Source organism: Phalacrocorax aristotelis, chromosome 7 (genome assembly GCF_949628215.1).
Source record: "Phalacrocorax aristotelis chromosome 7, bGulAri2.1, whole genome shotgun sequence".
NCBI lineage: Eukaryota > Metazoa > Chordata > Aves > Suliformes > Phalacrocoracidae > Phalacrocorax > Phalacrocorax aristotelis.
In genome coordinates, this window is record NC_134282.1 from 12124919 (window position 1) to 12138976 (window position 14058).

A 14058-nucleotide genomic window follows, 5' to 3' on the forward strand; every position below is an offset into this window, starting at 1 on the left:
CTCCATGTGAGTATTTTCCAGAATTTATGATGGGTGCAAGGCAATGGAATGGTTTTAGAAGTATTTTGTGTTCCTTAGAAATATGCAGGACACATTGCAGTTTGCTTGGTTGGGGTTTCACTGCGTTTTCTCCTTAAATCTTCATTTGTTTCAAGAAAATTGTACTTTCTGTGTACCAGTGATCTATTTTCGTAGAGGCTTACTTTAGTATAATGAGAAGCCTGTATATCGGGTACATTAGTGGTAGAGGTGCATATTGTAGTATACAGCTTGTAGATGTACAAAACCCATACCAAGTCATAAGTGCTTTGGCACTGGCTGTCGTCTTTGCTGATAAGTATAGCTTGGATTTTTTTTTTCTTCACAGTTCATCAATTCTTATAGTCCATATGGGAAATTGTCAGCTCTACCTTGTAGGTCAAATGAAAGTATCACTGGAAGGCATTTGAGTTTGTTAATAACTTTGACAATTTCTAGAAAGGCCTAAGAGTATATTAAATGTAACATTTTGTCTTTTGTGGAATTACTAAGAATTAAACTTGCCAATTCCTACCAAATAAAACTGAACTGGGGAGGTGGGGAGATAAACAGACCAGTCATTTTCTAAAACCACCATACTTTAAATAAGTTTAGGACTTCTCTAGCATCACAATCCACTCCTAATGCAGAAGCTGTAGACTGGTCATTTTATGTTCTGGTTCCACAGCGTGCTCTGTATGGGTAGTCTGAAGTGGAGGTGATTACAAGTTCAACAGAGTAAAAGCACTGTGTGCTTGAGTTAATGTAAGTTCCTGGTGAAAGAAGAGTGAGGAGTATTTTCCTTCAAGTGTTTATGGGAGGAGAGTGGCCTTTCCCCAGCCATTGAACATGTGTACAAATTTCCTTGATTTTTAGAATGCATCTGTTCTGTGTTTTAATCTTAGCTGTTCGTTTGGGGTTTTTTGTTTGTTTTTTTTTTTTTTTTTTTTGCTGCTGGCTACAATATTATGAATGGATATTCATCTTGTTTTCTTTAAACTTCTTCCTCTGTCCACTAGTTCTTGGAAAGAATACCTGACTGTGGGGAATACTAAGCAAATAAAGTAGCATTTGAAAAGTTGAATGGAACAGACCTTATTTAACTGCAGCTAGCACAAACTTGGTTTCATATATATATATGTGTGCATATATATATATAAATAAATAATCTTCATGTTTTCTAAGATGCAGATAGCCTCAATGTGCTAATAAAATTCTTAGGATTGCTTGCTTCCTCCTTTGTGTTTTCTTTTTTTTTCTTAAATCTTCATTTAGCTGGTTTGAAATAGTTCATATTGTTAAATGTGCCCTCGATCTTTGTTATTCATAGCAAGAAACATCTTGTAGAGGTTTGATCTGTACTTGCAAAATGCACTGATAAGGTCAAAACCTTTCACACACTTCTAAGGTTTTTGAAGGTAACTAACATTCACTGTTCTTTCTTAAATTGATAGGGTTTATAATTATTGGAGTAATATACTCCTAATAGATTCCCCTGCTGTTCATGTAAAATGTGTAAATTTGGAAAAAATGGAGATGGTGCCTCAGGCAACCTTGTAGGTTCCTAGTGGCTCAGATTTCGAACCCTGAGAAAGAAGAAAGGTCTGGGTAGAGTAAACCTCGTGGGGCTATCAAAGTTGAATGGATAGGAGCTCAGTGTGGTAGGCAGAAAGGTGTACTATGTTTCAGAAATGTGGTGTATGTTTGCTGTAATTTAGGATAGGAAAGCTGGAAAAAAACCAAGGGAAGCTGATAGAACCTGTATCTGCTCTGTAGAGACATTTTTGCCGTAAGCATGCAGAACTAACAATTCAGGCAGTATTAAATGTGGGAATATTTTTCAATTTGTGGAGTATTCTAGAGCCCCAGTTTTACTTTCCATATGCTGCAAGGACTTTGGCTTAGCTAAAATGCTTCTGAGTGGATAACCTGGATTATTTTAGGTTCTGTGTTTGTTGGGTTGGGTTTTTTTTTTGTTTTGTTTTTGTTTTGTTTTTTAATATTAAATTATCTAACTTTTGGCTTAGAATTTTTGTCTTCTACTTAGATGTTGACAGAGTGTCTAGCATAAAGGTAATATTTTTTTTATTTTTAGAAATTCAATAGTTGAGTTGTGATATTTGTCCCACTGAGTTGGGGGAAGTGGAGGGAAGAGGACAGAGAGTTCAAGAGAAATATCAAGTTTCTGACATTGAGGGAGGAACTGGAAAATAACTGATAGCATTTCTAACTCTGTTTAAGCCCCATCACCATCCTCAATAACTTTCCTAAGTGTAAACTACCCTTCAGATCAGAGAGTATACATCTCTTCCTCTTGAATTTAAAGGAGAAAAGGTTTTATGTAGGAAACTGACACTGTCAAAAGTAACTTTACTTTGTGATACACTTGGAACAGAAGTGTGATTCTATATACGGAATGTAGGTACAGTATGTGAGTGCCTATTGGTGTAAATATTTAAAATAGAGTTGCTAGCCCAATTTAGACTTAAGAGCTTTATAAAACTAGAAAACTTGTGTTTATTTTAGATACTTGTAATATTTCATAATATGGGAATGATCAAAATATCAAAACTGGGAAGAAAAAAATCGCTTAAAGTGTTAAAATGTAACAATTCTAAAAACAAAACCGTGTGCTTATATTGAAGTTCAGGTTGGTGATTTGGACGCTCTTGTTTTGACTCCTTTGTTACTATGAGTCTTGGCCACATAATCAACAGCTCCATCTTCCTCTAGCTGGTTCCTGAAAATTGATTGTTAATGCATTTGTAAAGTTAAAAGGGTACCTACCTGCCTTTGAACAGCCCTAAGATCTACAGATGAAAAGTGCATTTGCATGAAGTGCACTGCTTACGTATTGTGTAAGAGTGGCTAATCTCTCTTTATGTTTTGAACTAAAACCAATCTGTACAACCATGTTTAAAACCTGGTTGCGTACTATGTCAAAAGTTCTGATACAGATCTGCAGATCAGGCACTTTAGGAAACCATTGCGCTGCTCTCAACAAACAAAAACGTACCCGAAACTCTCCATACATGTCAGGGAAATATTTACTTAGAGCAATGTTACAGTAGCCATCATGGTGCTTAGTTTTGAACGAATGACATTATAAATAGTTCTCAGGAGCAGTAAACTTTCTATTTTACTGATCAGTGTAGAACACATGATTTGTGTTTATTTTTTTCTAAAAAGCAAAAGGAAGATGTTTAGGCCATTCACAAGGTCTGACTACTAAAACTAGAGAAGTCACCTATGAAAATCAATACTACTCATGTTGTCTTTTCATTTGTCACTCAAAAACTTTGCCTTGTAAGGCTGTTGGCATGCTTCTCAGGATCCTGTTTTTATCCTGTAAATCTATTTTTGTAATTGAGTTTCTCTGCTTGACAAATATTTTCTTAATGTACCTGTGTTCTAATTCCTGTAGTAACAGTTTGCAAAACACTTGGCAGGCATCCCAAAATAGTTACACTTATAACTTCCTTATAAAAGAAACTTCACTTCTCCTCCCATTGACGTACAGAGAGAAACACAGCCCTTGCCCCAGGGGATTTACAATAAAAACATTTCAGTTTTATGTCAAAACATAAGTGCTATAGCAATGTGTGCAAGGTCAGCTAAGGGTTTTACTTCCATTTTAGTGTTGTACAGCAAAGCTGTAGTTCAAATTATAGCTTGCTTCCCTTGCTACGCTTTAAAATTGTCTTCTAGGTCCCTTCGCTAAGAATCATAATCGTGGACAGGTCAGTGTCATCTGATGTTCCATTTAGCAAATAGACAAATTCCAAGAATACTAAGGAGAACATGGTTTAGAAGAAAGCCTCTTTTAGTGTCTGGTTATCTTAGATGTGAAAGCCAGCACAAATAACCAGGCACAGAAAGGAGTAGCTGTATTGTTCAGGCAGTAGGTGTTTGGAGCAAGGTTATAGTATCAAATATTCATCATCCCAAGACAGTTGCATATCGTGTCTTATGGGGTTTTTGAGCCTTTTATTGAGAGGGTGGAGTATGTTGGCCCTTGCTGAGTTCTGCAGTTAAACCGTGCTGTGCCATCACTTACAGATTCTTTCTCTTAATGCATCCTACCATATCAGAAAAAGAAAAGCAAGCCAGGTTTAGCAATTATTGCCACGTTTTCCTTTCCTTACATTGTGTTCACCATTCCATGAGTACATCAGTAGACTTCATGAGCTAGTTGAAAGCTGCACCTGGATGCATAATAAATTTCTAAATGATATTCAGTCTAGTGGGATGGACAGGATTTCACAGTTGGATATTAAATGTTGCTTGTTATGGCTGCTGCATACTGTTCTACTTTTCTAAACGTACCTAACTGCCTCCAGAGTCCAAGGTCATTTTATAACTTTCTCCCAAAATGCTTATAAATTCGTTGTCTGTTCAAGTGTTCATCCTATGCTTAGGACGAAAAAGCTGAGAGGGACTTTTCTTCCAGCATGAGGAAGAACCAAGAGCAAATGTTTTTTGTGTGTTAAATCTGTGGGGGTTTGACTGATTCATGTGCTGTCTGCAGTTGAGGATAATGCTTCTCTTTGTCATTGTCTCTCGAAGTTCAGATGCATTCATCATGCTCTACTTGTATAGTACTTGTTTGAAGTGGCTGTATGGGAATTACCTTAAGTAGCTTCTAACTGTAAACTGTATAACTGTTCTAATTACTACTTCTGAAATAAAGGCTTTTAAAACTCTGTTTCTTTCTTTTTTTTTCAGGGAAAAGTTCACCTTGAATTAAAACTGAATGAACTGATAACAGATAATGGATCTGTGTGCCAGCAGCTAGTAGTACAGTAAGAAAATATATTAATCCTTGAATATTTGGTTGCTTGTTAGAATATTGTGATTTGTCTCTTTTAATACTGAATGTCTGCACACCCTGGTGCCAATGACATTTTTCTTGTGTGGCTTTCCTTGGAGCCTGCCTTGCTGAGGGAATAGGTATATGCTCAGGGAACTCCTGCAGAAGTTTTCCACAACTGCTCGTCTCTGTTGCTCCCAAAGCACTCACTTTTCTAAGGACTCAGCCTGGCTGTCCGGTATAATTAGTTCAGTGTCTTGTAATTCCAGTTGAGTTGTGTCTGGTGAGAACACTGGGAATGCCCACTGCAGCCGACAGTCAGAACTTGCAGTGCTGCTGTTACTGACAGAATTGAGCTGCTAGTGGTGGTGTTGGGAACAGTGTGAAACTTTTACAGTAGTCATATTTTGGTTTGGTAGGTGAAAATCCACTTTTAGTTTTGCTTTATAACTACTTTCTCATGGTTAACCATGATAAGGAATGTTTACAGAAAAACAAAGTACAGGAGTTGCTGTTTTGGAGCAGTGTAATGGTGCCATGTTTCTGTAAAATCTCTTAGCAACAACTTAAGGAGTTTTCACTACCAAACTTAATTTTGACTTCAAAGTGTAAAGACACTACAGCATGTGTGAGAGACTCATACAAACAGTAAATTTTTGGTATATGTTATTTCAAAGAAGACAAATTTCACCAATATTTAAAAAAAAAAAAAAAACCACAGAATTGAGACATACTGGACAGTACTAACCGGTCTGTACTCTTGTATTGTTACTCTTAGGATCACTGTCAAGCACAGCACTAAGTGATGGCTTTGGGAGTCTGAATGTACAGGTTACAGATGTTAGTTGCAGAAGACCGCAAATTCCACATGTGCTGGTCATTCTCTTTCTATTCATTATTAAGCAATACATTTAAGGCCAGAAATTGATAAGAAGCTAATGCCAATACAGCTATACAAAAATATTTTTACACTCTCATAGAAAGTTTGTCTGATAAGGGCATACTAGAAGATACTGATCCCTCTAGAAACTAATCCTATCCTTTATTTTGGAAGAAGTCTGACAGGCTGTGATGTTACTTGCCTCTGGAAGACTGCTTTCACTGAAAAGACCAATGGAAACCAATGACTTGGAGAGACTCAGTGAGATTGACAGCTTTCTCTTGTGACTCTTGTTTTCATTCTCCTGAACCTTACTCATCCTGAGAACAAGCCAGTCTTACTGCCGTTTCTATTTATTTATTTATTTTTGGTGCTTCAGAAAGAAATAAAGGCTTTTCTGCTCTTGTCTTCTACCAGGTTGTGGGAAAGGCCATGTAAAGAAAAGGGTGCAGACGGGGTTATAAAGGCTAAGGGAAAATTAAGATTAAAAACTCAAAATGTAATAAGATTCTTTAATTTTGCCTTCCAACATTGTTCATGAACTTATATACTTATTCAGAGTGAGTTGTTTTTATTTTTGGCATTTTAAAAATCATCTCTGAGAATTTAATATGAAAGAATGTGTTGTACTGCAAAACCACGAGGGGAGGAAGTCATGTGTGGTCTTCTGTTTGTCTCGGTGACTTCATGTTCACATCAGCTTCAGGGAGCAGGGGGAGACCACTACGCTGTCAGTTTTGCTAATGTAATTTTCATTATGAAGTTTAAATAAAGTTATTTCTGCCTTAGTCAACACTCCTAAGCCAAGATGAGTGGTTTGGTTGGAGCAAGACCTAGCAAAAAAATCTCTTTGCTTCTCTGTTACTTGGTATGAAAAGGGAAGCTACTTCTGTGATACAACTAAGCCAGTGAAGCTGGTAGTGCTTTCAGTGGCTATTGCAGGCTGATAATTCAAGTGAGATATGGAAACTTGCTGTATATCAATGTGTATTTATTACTTAAAGATAATTCTGAATGTGTTTCTACTTGTATAGTGGGTGGCAGCTTTGTTGATTGGGACCCCTGCTGCTTTCTGTATCCCACTTGCAGCACAAGGCAGAATTAGCACAGCTTTTGCCCTGTGCACTATTCACTACCAAAAGTTGGCTGGAGCATTATGACTGTGTGTTTTATTCCCAGCTTAATTTTGATAGATTTTTTTTTTAAATTTATTTGTTCATATATCCATGTGTTTTAGTCTCTGTTACATGTTCAGAAAAAATAATTTAATATGATGAAGAAAAGTTGCTTCAGAAAGTTACTGTTGCAGATTGCAGTTTTAAGTAGGAAGTGGGTTACTCACTGTGCCCTCTCTTATGATCTCTTTATGACAGAGATAAATGATCAAAAGGAAGCTAGGGTTCTCTCGTGGTTGCTGTAGTCACCCACTCACTGGCATGTGGGAGAGGATTGTGCGTTACACACTGCAGGATTACATCAGTACTTTTGTCTTCATCTGAGATTATGAAATGCACTAGAGTTCCTTAAACTAAAAATGTGTAGTAGTATTTTATCACATATGCTGATACCCTTGAAATAATCAGCTGTATAAGTAATATATTATATATAAATATATTTTTGGATGTACATGTGAGAGTATGAGAAATAAGAGTCTCACTGGATATAGTATTATAGAAATGGATGTGAGGGCACTTCTTGAGACCCTTTTGATCATAACACGTGAGGAACTTGCAGAAAATACATGTGAGGTTCTTTAATAGAAAATTTCAACTGTTTAAAAGTCTGCTTGTTTTGTGAATTTCCATGGATAGTTAGTTGGTGATGCACTTACTGCTATGTTTTGTTAGTCACCTGGCTCTGAGAAGTCATTGTATTAGTAACTCCTTTAAAAAAGCTGAAAGATAGGAAGTAGCAGAGCTGTGATTGAGTAAAAAAAGACAAAGGGTAGGCATATATGGGTATGTCTCTCCCTGCCTCTTTTTGACCTGTCCAAAACTGAAAATGAATTGGCCAAGGAAAATAAGATCATGGAAAAAATAATTCTTAAAATACAGGCTATAAATACTTGCCTTTCAAAGCCATGTTTTACTTCACGTTCAAATTAATGGTCTCTCAATGTAATGAGACAGGGAAGCTTTTAAACCTTCACTAGTTACATTTTTTTATAGGATAAGGGAAATCTAGATACTTGTGCTAGCTCTGTTCATAGGTAAGTTTCTAATGGATTTCCACCATGTATTCCAAGAGTCCAGAAGTTCTACAAAGATGAAAAATAGTAGCTATAACTCTCACAAAACCAGATTAAAGATCATGTAAAGTGCAAAGACAACAGCAAGTAATTCTGAGTAATTCTGTGATTCTGAGCATTATCTGGAGTCCCCCATCATCTTTTGTTTGTGGCTGAACCAAAGTGATAGGTTTAGACTTGACTAGGAGATGAATTAATATTATTTTTTGGTTCTGTAGACATGGTTGTAGCTTTTTTGCTTGTCTTCTAAGACAGGTTTTAGGATGAGGATTGATTTAAGAACTGAAGGTAAATCCAGTAGGAAGCAGTTTTTGAAAGTTAAGGATTTGGACAACTAAGAGATGATGAAGTTAGCCTCTTACAGCTAATATGAGCGGGTTGAAGGCTTAATTTCTCATGCTAGTATGTATAGTGAAACCATCTTGTCTAAACAAGAAGCTATTGGGAAAAGAACATGTGATGTTTAGAAAGATAAGTGTTGCTGTGTATGACGAAGGGATGGTCAGTTGTCATATAACAAAACCAGGAATGCTGTTACTCATGTTTCTTTCTGTCCTGCTCGCGCCCTTCTGGTTGGTTCCCAACTTTATGTAAGGGAAGTAAGCTTGGGGAAGGACAAATAGTAATATATTGTAATCTATGTTTGTACTGGTGAAGCTGTGGATAAGAGTCAAAGAAACCCCTCACTTCTTAAAATGTGGAAGTTTCTCTCTTTTGCTCAAGTTGACTAAAAGTGGTCATGTACAAGATATACCACAACTAACCTATCTGGTCTTACTTGATGCTGGGCGGGAGGGGAGGAAATGGTGGCCAATTTTCTTAATGTGGGACTTTCTGAAGCCAGTTAGGGCTTTCAGCTTGTGTAAGTATGCTAAAAACACGATAATAGAAACATATTTTTCCCTAGAGAAAGTCAAATTAAGACTTGTAATTGCTTAGCTTATATCAATGAAACCCTTGCACTTCTTTTGAAATACAAGCATGAAGTTAATCTTCCTTTGGTCAAGGGCTATCTTTGAGCCCAGTTACAGTGGGCTAATCCCTGATTTAACACTTAAGTTTTGTATTAATTGGAAACTTGCTGTTCAATTTCATGCAGATACACCCACAGACTCTTTCTGAACTGAAATTTGGTTTTGTCTCTCATTCTAGTTGTTTCCTTTTGTAATGTGTGAATGAGGAGGGGAAAAAGATAATGCAATAGATTAACTGCTGACTCAGTGTGGGCTTTTCTTCTTTTTTTTTTTTTTTTCAAAACCACAGTGGCATGTATAGTAGCACATTTCAAAAAATATATGCTTGCAGCTCTCGTTTCTGGGAGTCTGAAAACAAGTTTGCGTGACCATTGTTTGCATATTTTCTGCTGCTGAAAGAAATGATAGTTGAACAGTTTCTTGCCAAATTAGGCTATTGGATGGTAACACTTGCCTTCTCTGTGTTTAACGTGACTCTGACTCTGAAAGAAACAGATTTGTGTACTTGCAATGCAAATACTTAAAAGCCCAGAAAAAGCTTATTATAGCTAGATTTTGTCTTTTTTTTAACTTCTCTAAATAAATTATACACTAAACTATCTTAAATTGACTTGTTGGTTTGTTGCTGTCCTGTTTATATTTCACCTGCTCACATGAAGTCGTTCTAGGTAACATAACAATTTTTATGAAGTGTATAAATCCTAATGGCTGCAGTTACTTTCTGCACTTGGAGAACGTCTGTTATGTGAATGGTGGAGGTAAAGTCCTTCAGTCATTAAGGGGTTTTATTGCAGGCTGTGTCTTTTTAAGGACTTATTCAACTCATAAGATGGAAATATATGCCAGTTGTATCTGAAAGGCTCATATTTCCTGTATGAAACTCCTCTTGCAGAACAAACTACTGAGATGTGAAGCAGGAATTAATGTAAACTGAAAGATCTCTTATGCTGTGCTGTAACTGATCAGTACTGTGAGAAAAGAACAAAAGTCCTTCTGTTAGCTAATGCTTAGACTTTACAGAAAGATGTAGTAGTTTGAAATATAAAATAAAAGGCTTTTAAGTTTCTGTCTACTTCTTCAAGCTCTATGCACTTACGCCTTTTGAATGAAAATTGCTTGTGCTAGCCTGGATAGATGAAGCCATTTGTGAAAGCTGAAATGTTTACCATATGGTGGAAATACATTCCTAATCTGACAACCATAATAAATATATATTTAGTGTTATTTTCTTTTTTGGTTGGTCAAAGTGTTTGGTTTTTTTTTGTTGGTTTTGGTGGGGTGTTTTTGTTTGTTTTTTTCCTGTTGTAGAAGGTTTCAGTTCTAGCACTTTGCCTGATTCATTGGGGAAAGGCAGTATTCCTGTGAGATCTGCTAGCTGGTAAACTTGATGAGGTTGCCCTTTTATGTTAAGTCTACTCTAATTGAGCCACTTCAAACATGTTAAAAATTTTTAAATGTGTTTACTGGAGGTTGGTTGTTTAGTATCTTAAAACAATCTGCAATAATTCAGTCTCGTGTATTCAGTCCCTAGGGAATTACAATCCAGTCTGATAGTGCTGCATTGATTTAATGGCTTCCTACCCTTAATGGCTCCTTGCCTTGCACTGCCTTTGGAGCTTGTGAGATGACCTGCATGACTAGGTTAATTCAGGTTACCAATCTGACTGAAAACTGACTCGAAACCTAAGCAGCTTTCATCAGTCACCATAGGTGACAGATGCAAGGCAGGAGTATAAAAGAAAGAGGAGGATCCACCATTTCGGTGCCGTTCAGTTGACTGAGCTGCACTGTCAGAAAATGTGTCTAAAGCAGACTCCAGGCAGTAACTGGAGAGGTAAGGGATGGTTATGACTGGCTAGCTTAGAGTGAGAGATGGAAGGGGAGGAGGTGAGATAAATTTGGAACAAATTCTTGAGCCTGATAGGTCTGAAAAGGAAAGGTTTGGGAATATTAGGAGCGGATGGCTGGGGGGGTGACTGGGATAGTTTGTTTTTTGAGGTGTTGGAAGAGGGTAGGCTGTCTAAGCTAGGTAGACCTTACTTGCTGACAACAGATCTGGGATTTGGGCAGGAGATGAAAAGGAATTGCTAGAGCTGCCTGCACAGGGAGACTGACTGGAGCATGAAATCAGCTTGAAGTAACAGATCTATATGATGAATCCAGAGATTCTAGTTCTGCTGCAAGGCTGTGTAGTTATCAGTAAAATGTTTTTCAACTTGTAAGAAATCACAAACAAGCCTTCTTTTAGTTTGTGTATGTTGTGGTCAAGCTGTAAGAAGATAGGGGAGGCTGGAACAAGCTGTTTCTGTAACCAAAAGTAGGGCATTGTGATCAGTTTTTGTTGATAGGATAATACACGTTTTCCCACAGGATTATTACGTCAAGTACGCAGGTCATTCATACAGTGATCAGGGAAAGGGTGAGAAACTTCATATGTAGGGAAATAAACTGCTTTTTGTAGGACTCGTGTCTGTTTGCTAGAGAAATCTAGGAGCTAGGTTAACATGACACAGGCTGTAGGAAGAGAAATTGTGTTGTTTTTGTTAAAATAATTGAATTCTATCCAGATAAGTTTGATTTGATTCATCTGCTATGAATTTCCTGTGAGATTTGAGTTGATGCTAACTTACAGGTACACTCAGCAGTCACACCTGAAACGGAAAATCTCTGGGAACAGCAGAGACAGTATGTTTCATGCTACAAAATGCCTGATAGTCTGAAAGAATCAAGCCCTAGCTGCCTCAAATCAGATACCCCAAATGACTGAAAGTCTAGACAGTTCAATTTTGTCGCCACTCTTCTATGTCACGTATGTGTTGGAGGAGGAATCAATTAATGCTTATGAAACAACTGGATGTTTTAAGAATGCATTTAAATGGTGGGTTTGAAATCACTGTAGGGTTCATTGTGATTCAAAAATTATTGAAATGCTGAAGGCCGTGTCCTTGAAAACTGGACAAAAAATAACAAATTATTGTGCAGTGGCTCAGCACTAACTGTTCCCTGAACTGGCTAAGACAAAGGGACTTTTTTTGGGGGGAAATACCATCTGGTTTATAATCATGCATACTCCAAAGAGGGTGGAGTTCTGAGGCAGCACAGGAGTGTTAGTGTCTGTTGTTTCCTCACTTGAGAGTGTTTGAGTTTGCTAAAAGAATAACAGGAGTTGCACTGTTTTTCTACAGTACAGAAAGCATTTACTTAACAGTGTGTAGCTACTGTTGCTGCTATGTAACTTTATTTCTATCTGCACAACTTATTATTCCACATTATAGTATTAGAACATTTACTTGATTATTTGTATTAACTTAAAGCAGAAAAGTCTACTTTCTCCTTTAAGTTAAATAGGCTTTGGATTTTATTCAAACTGGCTGACTATGGCAACCAAAACTTACTTGCATTAATTTAGTTAAATTCCTGCAAGGCATAATTTAAAAATCAGTGATTTTAAAAAGGGAGAGCAGGAGTATAACATTCAGATCCCATTTGTGTCTGTTTATAAAATTTTGTAATCTGCTAAATGTTTCTAGACTTAATAAATACTACAATGTGCATGGCTGCATTAGAGCAACATTTTGCTAGAAAGTCTGGTTTCTGGTGTAAATTTACAAATTGTTTTGCTTTACTTTTGTTGTTCCAGCTGTTTTTAGTTAATACTCATATGTGGGCAGCATCTGAAGGTTAGTCAGCTTGCTGACCCAGCTCTGTTTCTAGTAGTGTTGTTGCTGTGGTGATTCAAAAAGATTGCAAGCCTTCAGAAAAGGTCCAGAAAATATGCCTCTGCCCGCATGAGCATTAATTTCTAACCATCCCGTCCCTTTTGCATCAGGAGTGGTGAACAGCGTGCTTATGTACCTCTTAAACACCAGCTTACAAATTACTGTACAAATTCAGGAAGAAAATTGTACTTTTAAAAGGGCCATTTAACCCTGATCATGCACTATTGTGAAAAGAGCTTGAAAATAAACACTAGTTCAAAGGTAAACTGATTTTTCTTTGTGGCTGAGTAGCATGGATGGAACCTAGACATTCTAGGACTAATAGTTTTGGATACCTTATTTTTAAAGGACATTTTGGGGATATGATTTTGCATTTCTCATCTTAGTCAACTCAGAATGTAGTTTAGCCAAAACAATATATTTAAATCCATTTTAGTGCCTTCCAAATGTAGTTGCTGCCCTGTGGATGAGGCCAAATAGCCTTTTGTGGGCCTTGAGAAATCAAATTTAAAAGTTAACAAACTCTGCAGTTTCCGCTAAACATAGCAGTTGATTTTACTTAGGATTTTGCCATGCATGTGTGATACTGGAATGTCTTTTATCAAAGCAATTCCAAGAATGTTGTTCTCACAGAGCCCCCCTTCCTGCCCCCCCCAAGCCTGACTGTACACTTGAATATTACCTTGTATTACCATCCAGAGGTCTGTAGTTACAGTCTACTTCATGTACATATTGCATTGGAACAACGTATATATAACTCTGTAATACAGCAGGACCTTAAAAAAATCTTTTAAAAAAGAAAGGATTGTATGGTGGTTTTTTTTTTTTTTAAGTCGAAGACATTGCTTCACTGATGTATTGATTGCCTTTTCCTTGTAGCATAAAGGAGTGCCATGGGTTGCCTCTTATAAATGGACAGAATTGTGACCCTTACGCAACAGTCTCTCTTGTGGGGCCTTCCAGGTAACATTTTAGTATGAAATTAATGAATCTAAGATGTTGTGATCTTAAACTGGAAAGTCATAGGTTTTAAGCAAAATCTTTAAAATATAGAAAAAAATCTTAAAATGCTTTCTGTGTACATAGCATCTTCTGGTGTTACTGTACTCTCCCCTTCCCTACCGTACTCTTGAGATTGTGAAGGTATTTGGTCTGCCTGAATGGTCTGCACTAGTCAAGAACCACTTTGCCACTCAGTTCTTTCTTTCTTCTCAGGCTTAGTACTGGACTCTTGATATCTGCACTGTATTTCCTATTTATTTTTGTCAAATTCCTGTGTGGGACAATGTAGTCAATTGCTCACCCACCTTCCTCTGTTCCCAGTTTTTCCTGATGTGTAAATTTCTTCACAGCACACATTTAGCAGCTGGGAGGAAGCAAGAGAGTAGAGGTTCTGGTGAGACCTTTCT

The 14058-nt window shown here is 37.1% G+C and overlaps 1 protein-coding gene across 3 annotated transcripts in view; it reads left to right on the forward strand.

Moving 5' to 3' along the window:
- The window catches only part of RASA2 (RAS p21 protein activator 2), a 52271-nt gene that overhangs the window by 14472 nt on the left and 23741 nt on the right, over nt 1–14058 (forward strand). For 2 of the 3 annotated variants that reach the window (XM_075098825.1, XM_075098826.1), the window contains 2 exons: nt 4744–4820; nt 13529–13612. In XM_075098825.1, coding sequence (XP_074954926.1) covers nt 4744–4820; nt 13529–13612 — 161 coding nt within the window. Of the gene's footprint in view, nt 1–4743; nt 4821–13528; nt 13613–14058 lie in introns of those variants that run through there. The other variant, XM_075098827.1, reaches the window with a different exon arrangement.